General features: G+C 46.0%; 1 protein-coding gene across 5 annotated transcripts in view; it reads left to right on the forward strand.

Annotated features, from left to right (window-relative positions):
* Tenm4 (teneurin transmembrane protein 4) overlaps positions 1-26,088 on the forward strand; it is a 761,032-nt gene that overhangs the window by 644,633 nt on the left and 90,311 nt on the right. For 4 of the 5 annotated variants that reach the window (XM_036186680.1, XM_036186679.1, XM_036186681.1 and 1 more), the window contains 3 exons: positions 1,702-1,887; positions 9,705-9,731; positions 17,896-18,042. In XM_036186680.1, coding sequence (XP_036042573.1) covers positions 1,702-1,887; positions 9,705-9,731; positions 17,896-18,042 — 360 coding nt within the window. The remainder of the gene's footprint in view (positions 1-1,701; positions 1,888-9,704; positions 9,732-17,895; positions 18,043-26,088) is intronic. The other variant, XM_036186682.1, reaches the window with a different exon arrangement.

A 26,088-nucleotide genomic window follows, 5' to 3' on the forward strand; every position in this document is an offset into this window, starting at 1 on the left:
TCCAATTTTATTTTCTTTATGGGGTGAGTGTTTGTGTGTGTGTGTGTGTGTGTGTGTGTGTGTGTGTGTGTGTGCCTGTGTGTGTGTGTCTCTGTCTCTCTGTGTGTGTGTCTGTGTGTGTGTGTGTGTGTGTGTGTGTGTGTGTGTGTGTCTCTGTGTGTGTGTGTGTGTGTGTGTGCCTGTGTGTGTGTCTCTGTCTCTCTGTGTGTCTGTCTGTCTGTCTGTCTGTCTGTGTGTCTGTGTGTATGTGTCTCTGTGTGTGTGTGTGTGTGTGTGTGTGTGCCTGTGTGTGTGTCTCTGTCTCTCTGTGTGTGTGTCTGTCTGTCTGTCTGTCTGTGTGTCTGTGTGTGTGTGTGTCTCTGTGTGTGTGTGTGTGTGTGTGTGCTATCACCCTCTACCATATTCCTCTGAGAACAGCATCTCTCACTAAACCTGAAGCTAACCTGAAGCTCAACCAGGCTGGCTAGCTGAGAGACCCTGAAGCTGCAAGTACTTGTAGCCATGCCAAGCTTTTATGTGGTACAGGGGTTACAAACTCAGGTGACTTCTGCTTACGCAGCAAACACTCTTACTGAGCTTCCTCCCAGCCCCTTTCCTTTCCATTTGTAAAAGTGCCTAGACTATTAGCAACTTCTAGACCAGCAGTGCCTCTGACAAGGGAGAAATGGGTGGGGACAGCTTGACATATGTGCCACTTAACCCAGCTGCAAAGAAATTTCAAATTGTTGGGATTTTCATATACATTGGAGGACTGTTGTGCCATGAGGCATGAGTCAATCAAGTCTAGGCCTCCATTGGAGCCCTGGAGAAGATCCTGGGGGCGGGGGTGCTACACAAGTTTCCTAAAAAGCAGTTGCAGTTGAGAAGCCTGTTGGTCCCAGCTTTTCAGTAAGCATGAAGCCGCTGCTGACTTGGAGCCCAAGGGACTTGTGAATCGGGCCCTGTGTGTTTTGCACCCACACAGACCAGCCTTTGTGAAGGACAAGGCAGCCCCACTCTGGCCATGAAGTGTCCCCTCCCCAGCTGTTTACTTTGGAACTGAAAGCTCATTTAAATGGTGCCTGGAGTTGTGGGGAGCGTAAGCTGAAGGACAGAGACTAAATCCAGCATCGCAGGACAAACCTAGATCTGGGACAACCCTGAAAAACACACGAGTGGACCACCCTCCACCCACCCCCCTACCCCCCTCTCTCTCTCTCTCTCTCCCTCCCTCCCTCCCTCCCTCCCTCCACTGGAGTCCAGGCTGTAGAGAAACTCTTCATGAGGTCCTTGCCAGGCCCACAAGCACTTCATTTGGTGACAGGGACTCATCCTCACTTTGTTTTGTTTTCACACATAACTGGTTTTTAATTAAATTTGACTTTTTCTCACATCTGTTCAAAAGGCCGGTTCCCTTTGGAAGTGTCAGGCACAAAGTCAGGGACAGACCGGCAAAGGGAAAAGCAAACAGAGCGGAGCTACACAATCCCCCCCACCCCCATTTCTAGTGAAGAGGCTAGTGCTGGCAGGCTTCTGCTGAAGGCTTCTTCTTCGCCGTCCTTGTCCATGGAGATTACTCGACCGAGCCTCTGGAATCGCCCACCGCTCACAGAACCTAACTAGGTGGCCAAGTGTGACCCTTGTCCCCAGCAACCACCGGCTCAATGAGTTTTTGTTCTCTCTCCCCCCTCCCCGCCCCACTCTCTACCCCTCTGCCCACAGAGATCTGTGCTGCTGACTGTGGTGGCCATGGTGTCTGCGTAGGAGGTACCTGCCGCTGTGAGGATGGCTGGATGGGGGCCGCGTGCGACCAACGGGCCTGCCACCCTCGCTGTGCAGAGCACGGGACCTGCCGGGATGGCAAGTGTGAATGCAGCCCCGGCTGGAATGGCGAGCACTGTACCATCGGTATGGCACAAGTCCTAGGGCATTCTGAGTGCTCTGCAAGACACTCCGGGGCCAGTCTGGGCCTCCATTGCATGCAGATACATGCCAAAAGTCCTTTCATCTGATGACATTATGACTGGCTCCTCCTGGACATCAGTCGGGTTTAAACGCACCATCTGTCATTTTCAACACACATCCTTCCAGTTTCCACTCCCCACGTGGCATCTAGCTGGTTAGCAGGTCTTGCTAGTGAGCCCTTCCTGAGCTAAAGGCAACATCGCTTTTTGCCCAGAAATGAGTTAAATGGCAGCTGAGGGCATGTGCCATTGCCTCCTTGGAATCTCAATTTCCTCACCTGTAGGATGGAGAGACTATCGCAAGTAAAGAGCTTGGCACAGGGTGGAATACTCCAAACACGTAGCCATCGTTAGCAGTTTGATTATATGACTGTGTGGATCCTAGCAGTATCTGAGGCTCCTGAAGCGGCCTCTAATCCTGGTGAAAACTCTTCTCCAGGGTCCTTAGGCTACATCTGCATTCCTCTTTCCCCTGCCCCAGGCTTCCACCCTGTGTGCATCTGTCTCCTGTCTCCTCTCTGGGGGCTGCTCCGCACCAGGCCCTGCTGAAGCAGCACTGTCGGCAGCTTTAAAAACAAGCTGATCACTTCTTGCCGTCTCTCTGCCTTTCCTGCTGGCTTTGTTGATTTTAAACACAGCCAGACGTTTCGCTTGGTTTATTATCCTGGAATGAACACTCACCAAAAGCTCTTTATTGAATCAACTGCTTTGTGTACGCGTTTTAACTTCTTCCCTTTCCTCTTTTTTTTAGAAAGGGCTTGTGATCAGATGGTAAGCACATGGCTTTTATAAGCGAGATTCCAGGTGCCTCTCAGTACACAAAGTGACCTCTTGGGTCTCATAGAAATGGCAAGGAAAGCCCTAGCTTTTGAGAGACAAAGGACTTTCAAGCAAAGGGTACTACCTTGTATCCAATCTTTCTGTTTTGCCATTACTTCCTATCTTTGGTCCCCTGCAACATCACCAAGTTAATAAACAGCTATGGAACATGTTATATTTATTAACAATAATGGCTTCTAATTTTTGAGTATTTATGATGTGCCAAGCACTCTGCCTAAGGCTTTAACTGCATCATTTTACACTTCTAACAATGCAAAGAGGTATGGATTATTTTCTCTTTCTCAGGGACCTAAGAGTAAAGGGCATATAACTTTTTAAAACAAGAATTAGAAGCTGGATTTTTCCCCTTCCCAGATGTTTGCCCTACAGTCCTTACAGCTGGTACCCAGGTGTCTACCAGGCATCCAGCTCAGGTTCTGCCTAGAGGCTGGGCCCTGTTTGTCTAGTCAGGCTCAGCGTCCCCCCGCTTTGCCTTGGCCCATGTTCCTCAGAGATCCCTTCATATTGGTGACACAGCTTTCTCCCCCCACGGCAGATGTGCCATCCCACCTCCTTGTGTGCTACTGGAAGACTTCTGTGTGGTAATGCCATCCTAACTCAGGTCTGTCTTGGAATTCCCTCAGCGAAAAGGAATCTTGTCGCCTGAGAGCCTCTGCTTTCTCCTCTCTCCTTTTCTCCGAGGACAGCCCAACTTTTTGGCATCTTAACCCAGAAGTCCGTTCCCACTTAAACAAAGAAGCAGGTTCCAGAGAACTGGCTCAGTTAGTAAACTGCTCGCCTTGCAAGCATTAGGACCTGAGTTCAAACCCCAGAAACCAGGTCAAAGCTGGGTGTGGTGGCCCATGCCCATGGCCGTAATTCCAGCACCAGAGTGGCGGAGGCAGTAGGAAGCTCGGAAGCTAACCAGTGTAGCCTAACTGATGAGCTCCAGGGCAATGGAGACCCTATCTCAAATAAGATGGATGGTGTTCCCAAGGTTTTTCTGTGACCTCCATGCTGTGTGCACATTCTCTCTCTCTCTCTCTCTCTCTCTCTCTCTCTCTCTCTCTCTCTCTCTCTCTCTCTCTTGGTTTTTTTGTTTTGTTTTGTTTTGTTTTTTGATTTTTTTTTTTTTGAGATAGAGCCTTACTATGTAGCCCTGGCTGTCCTGAAACTCACTATGTGGACCAGGCTGGCCCCAAAAGTCACAGTGATCCTCCTACCTCTGCCTCCCAAGTGCTAGGATTAAGTGTGTACCACTATGCCCTACTCTCACACACATTTTTCAAAAAAACAACAGTTATAACCCAAGGAGAACATATTTTTCATCCCTTGCTTATGGAGTTCTGAGTTTGCTTTGGCGAATTCCAAAGGGTACCTGCCCTCTATAAGAGAGACTTCTCACCTGTGTCAACTAGTAGGCATGGAGGGAAATTCTCCCTTGGTCTCACTTAGAGGACTATGTCAGGGCTTATGGGCAGGCTGGGCTACTTATGCAGTCATCAGACCAGCTTTAGGAAGAAACCATTTATTTGGGCACCCAGCAGCTCTGCCCTCCTTTGTCCTGCTTACCCTGTTGTTCCCCTTTAAGAACGGGTCTTCTTGGCTTGCAGATGGTTTTTCCCTTTAGATAAGAAATACATCAAGGTAAATGTGCAAAGCAGAAGAGGAAGGCTGGCAGCCATAAATATCAAAAAAGAAAAAATGTCATAGGACAGAGAAGAGGTCATGGGCTAGTCACAGTGGCTCGGATGAAAGGACTTGGGCTTGGAATTCCATTCTCTCATTGTGTGGTGAGCATTCTCTCTGTCCTCATGTAATTTCCCTGCATGGCTCCCTTCTCTTTTTGGGTCTCTGCTGTGGCCAGCTGCATCCCCATGAGAAACCCAACACCCTCATGCTGAAGGAACACGTCAGTAACCCTGTAGGATAGAAGAGATTGGGGGCTCAAGTTAGAGAGACAGACATGAGTACCCCCTTTCCTTGATGAAGTGGTAAGAAGACGAAATCCTTTTTTTTTTTAATCCCTGTGAGCATCATGTAGGGGAAAGAGGGTGCTGCTGTGAGAAGTTAGATATGTCAAGCATTCAGTTTTTTCATGTCATCAGTTCACTGTGCCAGAATTGGTCATTATCCTGCACCTAGTGCCTACCCTGCCATCCGGTTCTCTCCCGACCAGAGAAGATGCTGGTACCCTTGACACTGATTCAGAGACCTCTGTGCAGTGGAAGGGAAAGACTTAGGGTCTGTTAATTACACACTGCTGCCCTCCACAAACAGGAAGGAATGTCATGTTTCCCTTACAGCAAGAAGGAAACACATAAAGACCAAGATAGCTCAGGCTCTTTCAGCCAAGTCCTCAGCAGAAGACACTTCTTCCCTCAGTGACACTTCCCAGAGTGGAATATTATAGTAGACATTACACAAATGTGTCAATGGCATCTTCCTTATTGGCAGTACATTTTTTTTTTTTTTTATTGTAAGAATGCTCCACATGGAGTCCCACCCACTTCTGTGCCTTTGGTGAAGAATCACCCACTCTTAGCACCTAGAGGATAGGTCTCTGGTGAGATTGCCATGGGAAAACCACATGGTTGCCTAGGACAGTTTCCACTCTCAATGAATCACAGGATGTGCGGCTGGGCGATGTCACCAGTGATGATGGGATTCCAGCCCTCTCCTCCACCACCATCATCCCAAAAGTGGTTCACCTGAAACTGCTCCCCCCAAAAAGGATTCTTCAATCTTGCTTTGCTCCCTCAATACAAATGCTTTCATTTGCATATGGGGCACTCATTTCCATATGTGGAGCTGTGTTTTCCTAGTCTGGAAGCTAAGTTTAACATGGACTGACATGCCTCTGTTCCTCAAGAATATGGTACATACACAGTCATCAGAAGTGCATTTTTAGATGTCTGTTCCAGGAATGTTATGGGTCCCGAAAGTCCAAGGCTTGACCTCTAATTTCTTTAGAAAAGCTGAAAATCATTGTTAAATTTAAGAAGGTGTTTAATATTTCCCCCTGTTTCTGAAAACACTTACATTTTGGATCAATTCTATGGTGATTATTCCATTCACCTCAGCGCCCTTCATCTATGAAGCCTCAAAACACGTGTGGGCAATGCCAGCTTCTGATTTCATTTATAAAATCCAACCTTGACCCCAAAGCTGCGATTGCGGGAGATGCCAGACATTCAGAATTATTTACTGAGCTTCAGGAGAGCTGTCCAATCACATAAACCCTGATTCTTAAACAAAAGCCTCTTCTGGGAGGAAGGATCAAAATAACACTCTAATGATGCAATCACTTGAGTGAGCAAAACCAGACTCCAGGATGAAGGGGAATTTTAAAGAAAACCACAGAATCTTCCAGAGCATTTTGTCTACTTTTGAATGGTAGCTCTCAGGTTTCACTTCCTAATCAGATTGTCCTTCATAAAGAGCTCAGACGCCCATCAGGAGGTGTCAGTACCCAGGTGACAACCCCATGCTGTCCATCCTCCAAAACTTTTTCTCACAACAGTGCCTGAGACCCAACAGGAAAGGCAGAGAAGAGGAAAGAACACACAAGGATCCACCTGGAGCTATCAAAGTATGAGTCTGATTACAGGTGTCTCTGGGAGATGTCAGCACATGTGATAAGGATGGAAAACTAGAAAGAAATAAATGAGATTTGTGGAGTCATTTCAGGGTGGGAACCACTGACCATTCATTCAGCAGTCCTGCATTCAAGGAGAAAAACAACATGAATTTGTTGGATCTTAATAAGAGCATCACATTGGTAGTTGGTATCTTCCTGAAAGACGCTCAGGTGATTATAACTACCATACGACCACCTGCTGAAATGATCTCTGCCTCATCTGTCATAGTGTGAACCAGTGATACAAGTACTAATGGTCAACCCAAGATTCTTGGGAAGTGAGAAGGGGAAGTCTCTTGCCATGTTCTCCACAGTCCTTGATAGAGGCCCCAGTGCTCCTGGGGCTATTGTGAGGAAACCCTTAGAAACCTCTGTGGGTCCAGGCAAGTGGAAAACTGCATCTTCACATTGGTGGTCCCAGGAATGCCAAAGAGACCTAAAACCACACCCCAGAAACTACCATAAGTGACTCTGTGCTGCCAGTTTCTCTCTCTTCTCAGTGACAAGGAGATAGCCAGAGCCCAAAAAACATTCATGCAGCTACAGAGAAACAACCACAGTCTGGGAGGGAACCACTGCCTTCGTCCTGAAGCCCTGAGTGGACAGACACAGATTTCATGAACTCCTGGACCCCCATTTCAAAACACAAACATCCTGTCTAAATATGTTAACATTGTGGATTTGAAGGTGGTGTTCGAGAACATTTGTGTCATGTTCAAGCAGTAGCGGTGTGGACTCCTGCGTTTGTCTTTTTAAGTAAATGGTGTTGGACTTCAAACACCCAGATGTCACTTCCATTTTCTGTAGCCTGAGATAAGGAAGTTCTGTTCCATTTCCAGAGAACTCTCGGACTTGGCCGTGGCTGGTGTTTGCAGCCTTTTTATTGAGTGTGAGTTGTGGTGTTGTAACAAACAAGCCCCTTTTGGTTTGTGGACTCAGGATTTGGAAGTTTGAATGCCCACTCTCATCTTCTGAAAACCCACACTGTGAAAACACCCTGAGCTGCTTCAGGCGCTTCTGCTGGCTTTTGTTCCCACCTGTGGTCTGGAGAAATTAGCAGGCATTTTTAAAAGGGACTGAAGAATTTGTTCGTAATAGAGATCTATAGTACTATACAGTCCCTTGAAAATGAAATGGCATTCACACAGAGATCTTTCTGAAGGCAGCCTCAGCTTTCAGGAGATTATCCTATGGAATATATCTAAGCTTTAGGAGTCACCATTGAGTCTGGAGACAATCAAGAATGTTTTCTGTTCAGAAAACCCCCTCAAAGCCTGAGCTGAACAGTGAGGTGATCATGTGAATCCCGGCGAGGAGGACTCATCTGCACTAGACATCTTTGAAGAGGGAAATCACAGCCCACACCACACATTCTGTCACTGAGTTTAGAGTTCTTAGAAGGATGTATGATTAGGATCCTCCACAAGAGCTCCATGTATTTGAAAGCTAAGAAATACACCAGATCCAGGACATTCTACACATCCTTGCTCTCTGGTGGCAAAACTCTGGGACACCACACAAGGTGTTGTCTACAAAATTTTAGACCACTTTGCAAATTTAGATGAATCAACTTTTATATAACTAAAGAAACAGATGAACCAAGAGCCGGTGAACTTCTCCCTTGGCCAGAGACCTCCTGGCTGTTTTCAAGATGAGCTTTCCCCGTGTTTCATATTTTCATTTGGGTGGCCCCTATGTTTGCCATTGCACAGCTTTGTGTATTCACTCCTGCTTAAAAGCCATTATCCTTCACAGTGCCTTCTTACATCCTGCTGCTCTACAGACACCCCTTAGCACCTCTAAGTAAAAAGGGATGTGTGCAACCCCTGCTCAATCACCTGTTCCCAATTCTCCACTTGGCTATGTGGCTTCTGGTGCATATTTCACCATAACAGCTACTGCACTGATACACGAACCAAGAACAGAGCCTCTCATCTACCCATATGTTGATGCAAACAGATAGATAGATGTTAGATAAATAGATGATAGATAGATGATAGATAGATAGATAGATAGATAGATAGATAGATAGATAGATAGATAGCCATGGTACCTGTCTATCTTTTTTATGAAGTGAGGAAAAATGTTTTTACAGTTTAGATAACCATGTGGCTTCTAGATAAAGCCACTCCATGATAGTTCAGTCATGTCTCAGGCACTTTTGAGTCACATGTGAAAATCAAGCTGAGGATGGGGTACGGCCTACCTAGCGGCATTGGTTGCTTTAGGAGACTGCTCCCCTGCCTGGCCCATATGAGAACACAGGAAAAAGAGGTGTAGAGAAACTGGAAAAGAAAGTCTCTTCTGTACCTAGATGAGGAAGGTAAAATGTATTACTGATATAGTCTGGGACTGAAGAGGCCAGTCCTGTTCTGGGCATTTGGACACATACGTCATGTACACACTGGGTTCACGTATCAAAGCAATGTTTGACACATATCCTCACAAGTAGGCAAGATCTTAAATTGTCCTATAATTCAAGTAACCCCTCCATTGGAAAACCAAGCATGCATCATTCTGTCTCTTGAGTTAAGATGTGGCCAACTTTCTCTTTCTTTTTCCCTACTTTTCACAGTGGCATCCATTGACCTATGCCCCCACATCCCTCGTAAGATGTACATAGTAGGGGTACATCTTACTTGGCACACCCAAACATTCTGCATTCGAGTCTGTGTAGACATGTATGTATGTTCCCGGATAATTTTGAAATGCCGAACAGACAAGCCAGCAATGTATTCAACCGAAGTCTCAACCTAGAAACCTAGCATGTATCAGAAACTGTGCAAATCTGCATACCTTATTTCTGCATTTCTTATTTCTCGGGAACTTGTCTGCCCAGATAATTTGTCAATGTAGCTGCTTCCCCTTGAGGGAGGTTGGCCATTGCTCTGGGTAGACCATGGGCTTAGCTGTAATTTTCATTGAACTTCAATGACCCTGACAGAGCAGGATTGTGGCCACTTGTGCGGCTCCCCAGACTTGTTTCTTCTGTTGGCCTTCTCCATGTGTCTCCATGATATGATTGCATTCAAATGCCTTGCTCCCAGAATGAACTCACCACCCCTTGGCTCTCCATGGGAGACGTGCTTGCTCTCCTTCCTTCTGTCCCATGTCATTTTTTGTCTTGGGTTGTTTTGTCTTTTTTTTTTTTCACACCATGGCAGAGGCCTGTCCCAAACATTGGGCACCACCCTGACTCCCCACCCTCCCTTAGTGTCTCCTAACACTTGGCATGGTTACATGGCAGGCAGTATTGCTCTTCCTTGGTCCTACCTTAAATGTCCTGTCTTTTATCTCCCAAGCTCACTATCTGGATAGGGTAGTTAAAGGTATGGTCTTCCTCTATTTTCCTATTGTCTTTGTGTCTGTGTTTGTGTGTGAGCATAAAAGGAATGTGCGTATAAAAATGTATGTACACACCATTAGCATGACAGTGTCTATATGCTGCCACATCCCCAGCTTTGTCACAGTATCCATTACTTAATGAGGGTGGGTTTGGGGTCACCGAGTGGTTAATAGACCTAGAATGTTGTTCTTTGCCCAAGTCACTCAGATCTGTCTGTGACATTACCATTGTGTTGTTATCCTTCCATCACCCCTGCACCCCACCCCCACACCTCTCACCCCCTCCACCCCATCTCATGTCACCCCATCCATTCCTTACGGCCTCTGGCCCATCAGAACTCAGATACTGGGAACCAGCCTGGGTGGCCTGAAAAAAGGAAGAGGCTCAAGAGCAAGAAAAAACAGTATTTCGGACTGCATTCCATTACTGTTGTGTTCCTTCATCCAACAGCCACATGTGGAGCACCCACTGTGTGCTAGGTCCACATGCCAGGCTCTGGAAACAAGAAGGAGACTGCAGCCTTGGGGAGTGGGTGGTCTATTGCTCGCTATCTGTTTTCCTTTACAGAGAAGGCCCGGCTTTGGTAAGTTTGTTCTTTGAAGAGTATCCCCTAATGGCAAAGTGATTTGTAATATATGAAATATTCATTTAGGTAATGTCTAATTCTCCATAGCTGTAAGAATAAGGCTCAGATTGAAACTGTAGAAAGATCCAGCACTTCCTATGGAGAAACATCATGTCGTAGCTTTTAATCCTTGGGTCTAAAGGTAATACCTGGCACAATACATGAGTTCGTTGGTTAGCGGCATATATTCTGTGGTCGGACCTTGAATCCCAGCTCTCACGCTTGATTGCCAGGGTGACCTTGGGGTAGGTTACTTCACTATTGCATATTTGTCTGTAAACTGACCATGGTGGTGGGTCTGCCTCACGAGGTCAGCTCCAGGATGACATGAAGTGGTTACCAAGCACTAGTCCATGGGTGGGGATGTCAATGAGTAGATTTAAACTACACTATGTTTTCATCAGATTCTTATTCTCTCTCTTGACTTGAAGGACTCTGAGAGCTAGGTTAAAATCCAAAATTCTAATAGAAAAGGGTAAATTGGCTTTCTGTAAGAGAGAACAGCAACTTTTTTAAAAACTTAAGGAAACATTTGGGGAACTATATTACTTCTTTTATTGTTGCTATGACCAAATACCTGAGGAGAAGCCATCTAAGGGAGAATGAGTTTATTTCAGCTTCTGTTTGAGGGGATACTGTCCATCACGGTGGGAAAAGTGGCATCAGGAACATGAGGCTGACAGCTCCATGACATCAGCAGTCAGAAAGTAGAGAAAAGACAGGAAATACAGCCAAACTCCAAAAACCTCAAAGTCCACCACCAGTGATCCACTTTCCTCCAATGAAATTCCACCTTCAAAAGGTCCCACCACCTTCCAAACAGCTGGGAAACATATGTTCAAGTATGAGTGTATGGGGGACAGTTCACATTTTAACAACAGGGACCAATAACAGACTAAATGCTTTGCAGCTGGCCCAGCCTGGCCAATGCAACAAATGTATTACTAGGACCTAACCAGACGGGTAGGAAGCAAGGTTCATTGACTTTAATACACTGGCCTTTGCTGAGAACAAAATCGTACCAACAGGAAATAGATGTATCTCAGTGTTCTCCTGGGACAAGCATTCAATACGTCATCACCATCAGAGTGACGACCAAATTCATAATGGAATCATTATTCAGTGAACTGCTCCCTACTGTGTGAAATTCTTTGCACCCATGAGTCTTGAGTCCTGTTAATTTTTTTTTTTTCAAAGAAAACAGATTTAATGCTGCCCATTTGGTTGAAAAAGGAAGCCGAATTTGAGGGCATTTCGGGAGTTTCAGGCCTCACCCAGGTTATGTTTCTGGGAAGGGGTGAAGCCAAAGCTTTGGACTTTCTCATCAAATCCAGGCTTCCAATATTCTACGTTCTGTCACCATAAGTCTCCAAGAATGTCTCATAATTCCCAATATTTCACATCCAAATCACATATGCCAACTGTGTCCTCCTGGGAAGTAGTTTCCATCCTTTCTCAGCCACCTGCTCTGATCTTCAGTTCAGAAAATTTCCCCATTAGACCTTTGTCTGGCTGAGGTCAGTGAATCAGAACTTGTGTAAAAAGACAAATGCTTCTTAGCAAAATCTGGATATGAAGCAAATCCCATCTGGCTAGTGTTCTAGTGTGATGGGCACTGACTCTCAAAGCCTGCGTGATCTGCACAGCCTGCTTGAGACTTGTCAGAGCAGAGCGGGTATTTTGTAGTTCAAAGAAAAGCCCACTTCTGTTCTCTTTCCAATTGCGTTGGTAGAGAGTACGCAAGTAGTATTCACTTGCCTGGCCTCCTAGCCTGCCAGGCAATGTAGATGCTACACAGTAGAAATGGCTCTCTTCACAGAGTGTCCACAGTCCCTCAGAGAAGACTCGAAAGCAAATAAATCCAACAAGGGTGCTAAGGGTTGTGATGGTGCTAGTTTGGAGACCTCACCAAATTAGGCAGAGGGCTTGTGGATGGTGGCATTTGGTTGACGTGAGGCTTAAGGGAGCTACTAAAGGTTCCTTCAAAGCGGGGCAGCAGACATTCGGGATTTAGAAGGCTCCCATTCAGCCATTTTGTGAAAAGGAGTTTGGGAAAATGTTAGGAACTAGAAGGTCAATTACACCAGTGCTGTCATCTAGGTGAGAAAAGATGCTGATCTTGTGCAGGGAGGTGAATTCAGAGATGAAAACGTGCGAGAGGACAAAACACGGGCAGGAGACGTGCCTTTGGTAGGTGGGAGGCCACGCCGTATAGCTACTTAGTACTCTGCAAGATTCTGCAAGGCTCCTGGCCATACCTGATGCTGGCCAGCTGCAAGGGGGGTATTGAGATGAAGTGGTCCCTTGTCATTTAAAGGGCATCATTTCTTTTGAAAAGCTTAGCCCTTCTCTAAATCTTAAAACTACATTATTTTGGCTCCAGCAAATGCCTGGCGTGAGTCCTTCCATAGGGGATTGTTAATGTCACTCAGGCTCTGAATTATTGATGAGTTTCAGGGGTTGTGGAATTAATGAGCTTCTGCCATGGGGAAGGATAGGCATATTGCTTTTAAAAAGTCAGCAAGTCACCCCCACGAGGAGGCTTCCTCCTGCTGGCTAATGGGGGTGTGATGGGCACCAGAAGCAATAGAGAATAAAAGTGAACCTCTTCCACTCACAAGTACTCCGAGGCCCCTCTGAGACCAAACAGACTGCGCAGGTCCTCAGGGTGGAACTTGGTTCATCTGAAGAAACTGACAGGGGATAAAGTGTCCCTGTGGTCCCATATTAAGAGCTTCCCTCCCCTGGGTGCCTCTGAGATACACTGAGTGTGTACAATAGGCAACCAGAGGAATCCACAAGAACCCAAGATGGGTGCCGCAAAAGAGATTATTATAGCAATATATGGGAAAGAAGAGTTCCAAGGCCAAGATGGGAAATGCTCTGAAAATAAACAAGGCATTTTCTTTAATCAGACTATCACCATTTAGTGTGACTAAGACAAGAGCTGAGTGTTTTCCGAACTTGACAACAGAGGCTCCGTTGTTTCTGGTGGTTGTTGTCATTGTTAACTGTTGCTGTTTGAGTCAGGGTCATTAGCCCAGGTTGGCCTGGAGCTCTGTAGAGCTAAAGATGACTTGGTGTCCTGATCCTCCTGCCTCCACCTCCCACAAACCAGAATTACAGGCATGCGCCACTACCCCCAGATTATACATATGGTACTGGGGGACCAAACTCAGCGGCTCATACATGCAAGGCGAGGAGTCTGCCAACTGAGCCCCACATCCAGCCCCTGAAGCTCCCTAAAGACTCCTTACCACCAGTCCCTCACAGAGTTCCCTATGAGAATGACTGGTTAAGATCTTAAGCCCTAGTAGATGTGGGTGGCACAAACTTGTTATCCCAACCCTTTGAAGCCTGAGTTAGGAGAGGAATCACAAGTTCAAGACCAACCTGGGATACATAATAAAGTCTTTTCAAAAAATAAATAAATAAATTTAAATTGAGAGCCTTCCAGGGACACAGAGAAGTGTAGAAACACAGACTAGAAAACGCAGGCAGAAGGTATCTCCCTCTACCCATCAGTTAACACAGAGCCTGGCACCCAGTAGGTGATGCATAAAATGTGTTGAAGTTCTGAATTGATTGATGGACTCTGATGTTCTGACCTTCTTCTCTGAGTACTTTTCCAGAAGTACCATTCATTTCAGCAAGTGCTTGGTGAGTGCCTGCTGTGTGAAGGCACTAGATGAAGCCCCCTCATTGCCCTCCTGGAGGCTGCATTCTAACAGAGTGGGGAAGACCACTAAATTAATTGCGAAATTAATCGATACCCAGAGTAATTGTCACCAGAAGGACAGCCTATATGGAAGTGTGAGGCGACAATAGGATTGCCTGGGACTCATGACACTGCCCATGCTATACCAATGCCAATTGCATGGCATGGTGACCCCATGAGCATGTCACTAGGGTGCCTCTTCACTTCATAGAAATTAATATTTATGAGATCTAAAGGATGGCACAGTTTGGAGTAGCGAAGGGTTACTTTCCAGTGAGTGTGGTTCTTAATCAAGTTACACAGTGTTAAAACTGGTCTAATATTGATGGCTCATTATGCTAACTGCCCCTTGGTGGTGCTGAACTGCCAGCTCCCATGCTTACTGGGTGAGTAACTGGCATATACCATGGCATTTAATCTTTTCAGCACCTCTTTCATATCTACGGATTTGAAAACTGAAGTTCAGAGTTAATTGGATGATCTTCTCACAAACAGAAAGTCCAATGACCTTGTTAAGATCTGAGTTTAAGTTTGCCAAGCTTCAGAGTCCCCATAACTACAAATCATATTTTGTTTTTCAGTTAAAAACTTGGGACAAATGGTGTGAAATTGGAACTTCTCTGAAAATCTGGAAGACTATTTTTTTAAAACGTGTGTGTTCTCACACACACAGCCAGGCTTTGTGTGTGAATGTGGGTGCATGCAATCCGCAGCATGCGTGCAAAGGCCAGAGGATAACCTCAGACCTTGTTTGGACAGTCTCTTGTTCACCACTGCATGCCCCATTCTAGCTGTCCCTTGAGCCTCTGGGGAGTCTCTTGCCTCAACCTCTCATATCTAAGAAGACACAATGAGATGACTGTGTCTGGTTCTGTGGGTTCTAAGGATCCAAACTCAGGACCTCACCCCTGCACAGCAAGTGTTTTACACACTGAGCCATCTCTCCAGCCCCCAAAAGTCACCCCTTTGAGGAATGATCTATGCAAAGTACCTAGCCCAGTGACCAGCTATGGTAGGCCCTGAGTACATGGCAGCTATCATTGTCTTTGCTGTCCTGAGGCAGCTACAAGAATTATATAGCCCATAGACCAAGTCTACCTCTACAAATTTTTATAAATAAAGTTTTATTGGAACATATTATGCTCATGACTCACAGAGAGTGTATGCCTGCTTTGGCACTACAATGGCAGAACCCGATGATTATAACAGATTCCTTATCATGTTGAGCCTTCCTGATGCCCCTTTTTTATAATTAAGATTAGGGTTCAAAAAATTTAATAACATGGCTGAATCCCCCAGCCTTAGAGCCATAGAGCTGGCTTTTGTGTGGCTCCTGAGCTTGTGCACACAAATAAAGGGTCCTTTCTGCATCTTATGAGATGCTGTATCTTACAGCAAAATAAAAGAATCTCTTAATATTTTTAAAGCTTTCACCTTCTTCCTCTAAGGTTAACCCCAGTATAAGTGGATTAATTAAAAGCAGTCCCTGGCTAGAGGGACAAAAATTTAAGTGAGACTAATTGAAAGACAGGAGAAGCTCTGCTTGCTGAGGTCACTCTATGTGGTGACTTAGTCAGAACACAGAACAGTCACCTGCATGTCACCCACTGCTCCCGGCACCCAGTTAGACAGCTTCCTTCCTGATCAGTTTTGAGGATAGCCATGCTGGCAGCCTCCCACACATGCTCTGTGTTTACTACTACACTTTCTGTGTGATCTCCACTGGATTCTAAGAACACATGCAACCAGTGAGTGTTCCTGTGAATGGAAGAGACAGTGACTGTATTGACTGGTTGGCATCCACATTGCTCATCTCAAGTGGAAATGAACATTTGGGTTTTGTTGGAATAAGAGTCAACTATCAAAACCCCTTGATGATATTTAATATGTATTTGTAAAAGTCCTTGAAACACTAGTCTCAGGTTCTAATTAATCAGCTGCTCCATGTGTGCCAGGTCTGGCACTAGATGGCCACATCACCTTTGTTGTCCCTTTTAAAAATAATGAGCCACAGATATGGGTAGATCAGCTGATAGAGTGCTCACCTAGTATTCATGAAGCATGAGCCTTAATCACCACCCACCCCACATATGCCAGACATGGTGGTGCACACCTGTAACCCCAGCATTTGAGAAGCAGAATCAGGAAGATCAGAAGTTCAAGGTCAACCCAACTGCATAGCAAGTGTGAAGTCAGTGTGGGCTACATGTGACACTGTCTCAAAAAGAAAAAAGAAAATGAAAACAACCCTTCAAATGGTGATAGGTTCATTTTCCCTGTTTTCATGGCAGAATGTTTAGTTTACAGCCAAACTTATAGGTGTTTGCTGCTCATCACTGTAGAACAATAAAACCCATACCTTCCCTGGAGGCTGGAGCAGGGGAAGGAAAGAAGCTGTGGATGGCATAGTTTGAGTTGACAGCCACTCAGAGAAGAGGGTTAGCTGCTACAGAAATAAGGACTCAAGAGACGTGAAAAGTATTCACATGAAATAATAGGAGCTAATAGGAGCTATGAAACCTAGCATTTTCTTAAACACACAGGACTTGTACGTAATGTGACACAGGTATGGAGGTCAGAGGACAACTTCTAGGACTCAGTTTTCTCTTTTCACCCTAGGTTCCTAGGCTCAAACTCAGGTCATTATTCTTGCTCAGGTTTTTAACCTTCTGAGCCACAACCTCTGCAGGCCTAAGGTAGCAATCAAAAGCCTGTAAGTCTACTTGACTAGTACCAAAAAGTCCCCACCTTATCATAGCATCAGAGCAGAAGGAATAGGGGCTAAATATTGTCCTATTCTTTTCAGTTAGGTCAGCCACAGCCTCCATCTAGGCACTTGGTTATCCTTTGGTAGGATGCCTGCTTCTCAACAATACAACTAGGTATCATTCATCTCTGTGCCTGTAGCTAGCCCAGATAAGATGCTTAACAAGTGACTGATGGACAGGTACATAGCGGCACAGCTAGCCACTGCTTAGATCTTCCTGTGTACTTGAGACTGGCAGGAGTTTGTCTATGTTGTGACAGTCTCCTGAGCCCTTTTCATTAGAGTATAAACACAATGGTAATAGAAAGGTCCAAGCCCTCTTTCTCAAAGCAAAGACTGTTGTCTAGGAGAAAATGAGACCCAATAAATGAAAAGCCTAAGATCCTCTAAAGTTGACCTAGTTGCAGGCTCAGGCAGGCTTAATCCACTGGCTGCAGCTTCGAATCCTGATCATTTGTGAAAAGGGGGAGGTGGCGATGCTGTGGGTTCCAGACCTGTCTCTACTGCTTCTGACCATACCCTCAGTAAGTCTCCTGACTTCTCTGAGTCCTTGCTGCCTTCTCTGTAAAGTGAAGCTTCTCCGTGGTATCTGCCCCCCCACACACACACACACAGCTGTTGAGACTGGCAGATGTGAAAGCATCACTCAGGCAGGCAGCAGAGCATGAGTGCAGAGGTAGCAGTTGCTCTTGGGCACCAGTATTGGTGAAATTATTAAGGCCACTCCACGTAGTTAAAAGGGAGGTTTATTTTGTGGGGTAACTTACAAATGAAGGGGTAGGTTGCAGGGTCTGGCAAAGGTATAGCGCAGTCCGGCGGTGTTCTCTGGAGAACTCGGCTCGGTCTACCTCCAGCGTCCAGGGTCCGGGAACCAAAGGAGCGACCTCCTCCCGATCCTTGGTCTTCTGCTTCCTCCTCCGCCCTGCCTTGTGGGCATGACCATTACCGAAGCCTCAATGGGGGTTGGAACTTCCAGGCCAATGCTGGGATGGCTATCCACTACACACCAGCCCTTGACTCTCCGCTTTGTCTTGCAGAGGGCTGTCCTGGCTTGTGCAATGGAAATGGCAGATGCACCCTGGACCTGAATGGATGGCACTGCGTCTGCCAGCTGGGCTGGAGAGGAGCTGGCTGTGACACATCCATGGAAACGGCCTGTGGAGATAGCAAAGACAACGATGGAGGTAGGGATCTGGCATCTGTGGGCCCTGGGCAGGTCCAGGGGTAGGAGACAGAGTGAAAAGTGTGGCCATTACTGGGTTAGCAAGGCACCAACATCCCAATCCACAGTGAGGGGCCTTCAGGACACAGAAGACTGTGCGGGTGGCCTAAGGAATGAGTGCTATTGCTGGTTATTGCATTTTGATTCATTAAAATAAGTGAATGTCAATGAAATTAATTGGCATGTATTGGCTAATGGAGAGAAGGCATAGAGAAGCATCCTCGGTTAGCCCCAGGGTGGAAGGGTTACTGGCCAGGGCTTGAAGAAGCAACCCTCTTCTGTACCCCAGAAGCCACGAAGGATGCTTCTCCTGAGGAGGAGGGGGTTCACTCACTTTGATCAAGGTCTCTCCTCTGCTTCTGGAGGTGACCTTTCTCTGGAACACCAAGGGACACTCTCCCTCACACCCTCTCATCCCTATAAGGCTTGTAATAATAGCTGGCTTTGCTCTTCATTTTTTTCAAGTGTCGGACAGCCAAAACCCAAGAGAAGAGGGGTTAGTCTTATGAAATATTAACTCAGGGTGGAAACCCCTGTTGATTCGAACTCTGGCCTTAACCCCACCTGGGGCTTCCATAGGCAAGGTACAGGTGTCTCTGTGCCTTACTCTCTCCAATTATAAAATGAGGCAGTTTGCCCATAAAGGTTATTCAAGTCTTTATATTGGTCAGAAAATTAGCTTCTATTTCTGTAGTGTGTAAACTTGCATAATATACTCCATAATATACTCCACATTCCCACCTAGAAGAATCTGCTTCTACCAACCTCAGAGAGCTACTGGAAAAATAAAAAGACAGATATGAAAACAAAGAAAGCTTTTCTTTCTAATGCTGGCAGCTGACACACTTCAGCAACTCTCTTTGATTTAAACCCAGAGACTTCCTCATGTTCTGCAGAATGTTAGAAATTGGTGAACTAGAAACTTGGCATCCTACCTTTTGGAAATTTCCTACCTACAGTGTTCCTATAATCTCAAGCCACTTAAGGCCCCAAAGGCCAAGTGTGTACTATTGCGGTCACGCTGACTCATTTGGCTGCTTTGGCTCTGGAATCCTAGAAGAGCTGCTTTAGAGCATTGATGTTTGTCTGGACTGCCCTGCAGTTATTCTTTCCACTGCCCAGATCCAGAAAGCAGTCATGCAGACAACCCTAGGCTCAAACTATGAGAGAAACTATAAACAAGGTGCCCGTGGGGTTAGGCCTTGATCTCTGAGCAAAGGTGTGTCCTCCTGAACTCCTACAGTGTTAATGTGTCCCTTAGTCTAGCTGAAACTTGGAGAGCGCATCCATCATTCAGTTTCCCAAACATGCAGAGTCTCTTTTGGGGGGCCATGTCTTATACCAAGGAAAGAGATGCTTGAGTCCTTTTCATCCTCCAGAAACTCAGAGGAAGGTTGAGTTTTATGGATTGTGCTAAGTGTGGTTGCAGAATTATGTGTTAGTTATGGGAATGGGAAAACATTTATCAGGAAGGTGATGCTAGAGCAGGAAGGAGTTTTATGTGAGGGAAGGGGCGTTATGTTCTCAAGAGATCACATAGAAAAGGGCAGGGCAAAGTGAAGAAGGATAATGAGCAGCCTTGTCTTCAGGTAAGAGAAAGAATAATCAGACTCCATCTGTAGGAAAGAGATCAGCCTCTGTTGTCTATACGATACCCTCAGCATCCCACTGCATTTTGCCTGTATGGCTGCAAGGCCAGTGATAAACACTAACATCCATGGAAAAGTAGGAAAAAGGAGAGAAGCCACACAGGGAAAACATTCCCTTCCCCAGGTCCAGGGTCTTGGCCCAAGCTTTCACACAGATGTGGAACATCTGGGCAGCCGAGGAACTAAGTGTCTTTGTGATATTCAGAGAACATATAGTGCTCCCCTACCCACCCCCAACACACAAGAGCAGGCTACAGATAAGGGTTTGTTCACTCTGCCCCATAAAATGCAGCACTAGTGTATACACCCTGGTAGCCATGCTTCAGAGACAGCCAATACTGAAATAATCAGTGTTCACAGAGGACCTGGGCCCACAGTAGCCCCAAAGCCTGTGTTATAGGAAATGATCCAGACCCTAGGGAAATGGAGCCTTCTCCAGCTGCTCTGAGCAATGAGCCAGCAAAAAGCAAAAAAGAACAACCAGAAAATCCCCAACTGTGAGAGAACATACCTCATACATTTCTTGAAGCATATTATAGAGGAAAATGAGTTTGTACGTACTTTGCGGCAACACCGTACAAAGCTGTGCTGTGGGTTCGTTCATTTGCTCCACAAATGTTCACTGAGCATCTGCACTGCGTCAGGCTCTGGATCCCAGAGCTTCAGAAATAAATCTGAGAGTCTCTGCCCTTGCAAAGTGAAAGGTCTAGAGAGAGAGAGGAAAGGGAGGTAACCGTGATAGTGTGGATTCCTGCTCTTGCAGAAGGGTGTCCAGCCACTCAGCTGATACTGTCAAACGCCTCAGAGGGAACTGAGGCACAGCTTCCCCAGGAAGACCTCCCATAGATCATCATGACTGGAAATACAACGCTCCAAGGAGGGCAGGTCTTTGACATTTGGTTCTCAACTGTGAAGTGAGGACACCTCACTTGGGTAGACGCTAAGTTCAGTGGGCTTTCTGTCCATTGGGGGAGTCCAGAGGAACCCCAGAGGGCCCCTAATTTGTAAGGTGGCATGAATGAAATAAACTACAGGTTCAGGAGGGGCAAATCTTATCCTCACTGCCTTTTTATCTCTTGGCCTTGCCCAAGCATAGACAGTTTGTAGAAGGAAAAGTAGAGCCACTGTGTGGGAGCACACACATGGGCCATGTTTAACACTGCATTACTCCACTGTGTGGGAGCACACACAGAGGCCATGTTTAGCACTGCACTATTCCACTGTGCGGGAGCACACACATGGGCCATGTTTAACACTGCATTACTCCACTGTGTGGGAGCACACACATGGGCCATGTTTAACGCTGCACTATTCCACTGTGTGGGAGCACACACACACATGGGCCATGTTTAGCACTGCACTATTCCACTGTGTGGGAGCACACACACACATGGGCCATGTTTAGCACTGCACTATTCCACTGTGTGGGAGGACACACATGGGCCATGTTTAACGCTGCACTATTCCACTGTGTGGGAACACACACACACACATGGGCCATGTTTAGCATTGCACTATTCCACTGTGTGGGAGCACACACACACATGGGCCATGTTTAGCACTGCACTATTCCACTGTGTGGGAGTACACACATGGGCCATTTTTAGCACTGCACTATTCCACTGTGTGGGAGTACACACATGGGCCATATTTAGCACTGCACTATTTTCCTTTCATGGAGCATACATGCTCTTATCTCTTGCAATTGACAAGGCACCACACTCTTTTCTGAGGGGATCTAAGGACCAGTGATCATGGCCCAGTCTCCCTCAGGAAGCTCACAGTCATTTGGAAGAAAATGTCATCCAAATGACTACATCTAATGGGAGCAGAATGAAATAAGCACCTTCATGTCAGCCAAGGCAGGGGATGCAGCAGAATGCTGGAAAGCAATTCAGGATGGAGAGGGATAGTGCAGGAGGCCCACTGAGTGGTTGAAGGGGCTTGGAGGAGAGATTAGCAGAGCTTAATGTTGGGTAACAGGGCTAGAAGGAACTCCATCTCCTTCCTTCTCCCCTCATGCCTGGTGTAGACAAGGAAACAGGAAACCAGAGAAAGATGTGACCCCGTGTATCTCATAGTCACACAAAAAACCAGTAGCTTGGCCCAGACTGAGACTCCAGGATCCAGCATGAGCTCCTGTGTGTAGCCTTGTGCATCTAGAGCGCTCTGCCTTCTCCCAGAGACTCTCTGCCTCCTTGAAATGTGGGGAGTCTACCTAGGCCTTTGAAAAAGAGCCTTCTAGAGCATGGGAGAACTCCAGTATCCTTTGATGGCTTGTCCTCACTGGTGACACAATGAAGAAAGTGGTATTGATGTCCCTCACCATCTCCCTAGAGAAGGACACAAAGGTTTATGAGCTGCTGTTCTGTCCAGGTCACACCACTGACTAGGATCAGTGTGGTTGAGGCCTGACTGCATTAGTACCTTCCCTATACCCAGACCTCAGACCGGCTACTGTGTCAACCACCAAGGCCCTTTCAGCTACCTCAAAACCCCTCCTTCCTCTTTTTATCTCCCCAACTTTCTAGACTTAAAGCAATCTTTTTCAAATTCAAGTTGAATTGCAAGGTTCATTAAGAATGCTATTGCACTGTTTTTAATCTGTGAGACAAAAAAAAAAAAGTTACACAATATGGTTGAGTTGGGAGCAGGTTTATTGGTTTGTTTTGTTTTCACGTATGGTTGTTTGTTGTCTGAACTGAAAACCAGAAAGCATCCTGAATGTGACTAGGGAGCTGCTGGTCTCTGGAGCCTCTGTGGGGTTTCTCAGTGCATCTCAAATGCCTCAGATTTCACCCCAAGGCACTGGGTGCTGAGAGGATCCAGAGAGGCAAGCACTGGAGCTCTGACGCTCACTCAGCACCAGCTCCTCTGTGTGTCTCAGTTGCTGATGATGACTGTGTTCTTCTCTCTTATCCTATGTGAATCCCTTCATGAAACGCAATCACACACATCTTCTCACATGACACACAGCGACCATCCACACAATTCCCGTGCCTGCTTTAGAGATGATGAAACTGTTTTCCACCTGTGCTGGGTGTCTGTTACCTCAGGGTGCCTCCAAGGCAGGGCCACGGTAAAAACTACAGGTTATGGCTTTAAAGTGCCTATGATGAGGCACTATAACACAAAGAGGAAAATCACATCCCCCAGATCCAGATTCTGGGTCCCTCGTGCTGATTGTGTGGCCTCGGGTGAGCTACTCAATTCAACATTTGCAAATGTCAGCTCTCTACCCAATCCTTTCTTCCTGAAATCACAGAGCATCATGTTTACCATAAAATATATGTTGATATATAATTATCTTTCATTGGAATTTTGCTCCCTGTGAAGTTTTATACTACCCTTTCACACAAAGGTATAGTATATTTTATATACATTGGTGGATTTTGATTATTTTTTTAAATTTTCTTTCTTAAAATCCATATTCCAAACTGGGTATGTTGATTCACACCAATAATATTAACACTTAGGGGACAGAGGCCAGAAATTCGCAAGCCCAAGGCCAACATGGGTCACCGATTAAGACTTGGTCTTAAAAAAACATCGATTCCAAACAAGTACATATTCATAGAGTAAAAAGTCCACATATGCCTCATTTTCAAGGCTCCCCCATCAAACGTGTAGGCAGACACATTTACATACAAGGACACAGAGTCTTAGAGAGTTGACATAAGTTACCCAGCCTCACACAGTGGATCAGCAGGAGAGCTAGACTAGACAGGAGCTGTGTCTGTAAAGAAGATGCCAGAATAAAAACTCTCCTGGAATCTAAACAGCCAGCTCCTTTTTGATAAAGCTTCTCGAAGCGGTTTCAAGGTCTTCCGATGCTCTTGGCCCCATGAAAGACAATTGTGGCTGGCAGTACCCCAACAGACAGATGCAGCCCAGGAGAAATTTCAAGAAAACTGCAAACAAAGCTCTCCATCCTTCCTTCTCCCTCTCCCACTGAGGAATGAGGGCTCACACAAAGCCCTAGAATCTGGTCACCCTCCAGACTATCTCTAACCCACGTTTCTCGTGATAAGAGACAAGAGAGAAATTGACCTTTAAAAATCTTGTGTTCCAAGGAACAGATAAAGATTTCACAAGCCCTTTTGAAAGAAGGCACAGAATTCATTATAGCAAATGACAAAAACTTCTCTGGGATGTGTACAGAAAGGGGAGGCGTACCCTTGCCTCCCTCCCCAGGGCCTCCCCCAGGGCTGCTCACAGCTTGCTGTAAGACAGTTCTATGGCCAGACTGCAGACATCGGCAAGATGAGGTTGGCCAATGCAAGCAGGCAGAGAGGCTGTCATAACCACCAGTTTAAGGAAACCTAGAACAGCCACAGTGAAACTGCTTATTCTTAGCAATCCTAGTCTGCACTTCTAAGATACATCCCACCCTGGGCTGAGGTGGGTCCTCACTCTGGGGGATCTCGACCACCTCCTGAGCTTCCCTTCTTCTCAATGAGAGGGCTGAGCTCTTCCTGTACAGTTTCTGTCACGGTTCCCACCCTCGATGGGGGCCTGGCCAAACGGTTCATCCGTTACATATGGGAGCCTCACATAACCATTTATGCGTTTGTTCTTTTACACAGTGAGCGTGATGCTTGCTTGCATGGGTCAGGTGCTGTACTATGCATTTGAGGTGCAGAAATAAGCAAGTCAGCTCCTGTCTCAGTGGAACAGGAGTGAGGGGAACCAGAATACCCCAAGCATTGATGTAAAGAGATGTAGACTGTGGAAATAACTAACATCTGTGTGTGGAGAAAGATGGGGGACTGAATTCTCAGCTCCGCCACTTCACTGACTGAGTACTCAGGAGAAATCACTCCTTCTCAACCCCAAACCAATATACCCTCATTTGTAAAGATGAAAAAATTAGCTCAGCCATCACTCTTAGTAGAACTCACAACTGGCCAGCCCTGGTGAAGACAGCCAATGGCATGTGAATCCTGGGAGGTGACTATCAGGCAGGCTGCTTCCTTCATTTTTACTAAGGGGGATGCTGGCAGGAGAGAAAGAGACTTATTATCAAGTGACCATTCAGAGACAGCAGCTGTTGGGGTCACATAGCAAAGGGGAAGCTATTTTAATCAGGTCCTTAGGAAATGTTCCCAAAGAAGAGGCACGCAACCTGCAGAGGACTTTACACTTTTCCACACCACAGCACCTGACTGTAAAGCTCCAGGTGTAGACACTGCGTGGGGAAGACACCAAGCCTTTGCTGGCTAACTTCCTCCTTTAAAACCACTGTCCTCTGGACAGTCCCAAGAAGCTGGAGAGCCTCCAACCATGAGCTTTCGTGAGCACATTGCTGCTCACTTCTATGACATCCATGGCTAAAGTGACAGCTTCCGGCCTCAATGCCTCTCTTCTCCCAGTTCTGTGGAGCATTTGATACCTCCCAGACACTGAAGACAATGGGAGATGACGTGGCACGGGCCCACAGGTGGAAGTGTGCACATCATTTGAATACCCGAGTCTCAGGTTCAAGGGTCAGGAGTACATGATCCCCTTCAGAAAGTTTAATGTACTGTCCCAGAGACCCTGGCCTTGCCCACTCCTCATCTGCCTTTCTTTTAGCCACACCTCTCTCTTCCCTTTGCTTTGCCCTCCACTCTCCATCTGCGGTCACTCCTGGATGTGGTACCACCACGACCCTCTACCCTCCAGGAGCCCAAAAGGTAGTTTTCCCATTTTCTTCCATTTATCCACACACTATCACCATAGAAGAGTGTGAGGTTTCAGAAGATCAAAGAAAAAGGAAGTTTCTGGAGAGAAAAAAAAATATTCTTTCCCAAAAGTTAAGTCCTAAGTCAGGAGAATTTCACTGAAAATTTGAAGGACATTGAGGATATTTCTGTTTGACTGGCTTTTCCTTCTGTGATCAAATGAGGACCTGTAAATGAAAATATCAAATATATGAAACATAGACAATTTATAAATCACATTTGAAATGTACAGGTAAATGATCCATGAGGTGCCCAGAAAATATAAATATTTCCAAACCAGAGGTAATCCCCAATTGTAGCTTGGTTGTTTCTTCCCCAGAATTCACTTTTTTGTCCAAAGCACTTCTCCTTATCATACACATCTTCTAAAAAGTCATCATTGATGCCTAAGAAAGCTGAATTGTTAAAGAGCACACACAGACACACATGCATACACACACATGCATGTACACACATACATACACATACATATACATACAAAAGCACAACCTCATGCACATACATGCATATACATACATACACACATATATACATACACTCACATGCACATACACGTGCGCATACACACACACACACACACACACACACACACACACACACTGTGGAGCAGACATGCACAGTGTTACAGGCTGCTGT

This window comes from Onychomys torridus, chromosome 1, assembly GCF_903995425.1.
Source record: "Onychomys torridus chromosome 1, mOncTor1.1, whole genome shotgun sequence".
Lineage (NCBI taxonomy): Eukaryota > Metazoa > Chordata > Mammalia > Rodentia > Cricetidae > Onychomys > Onychomys torridus.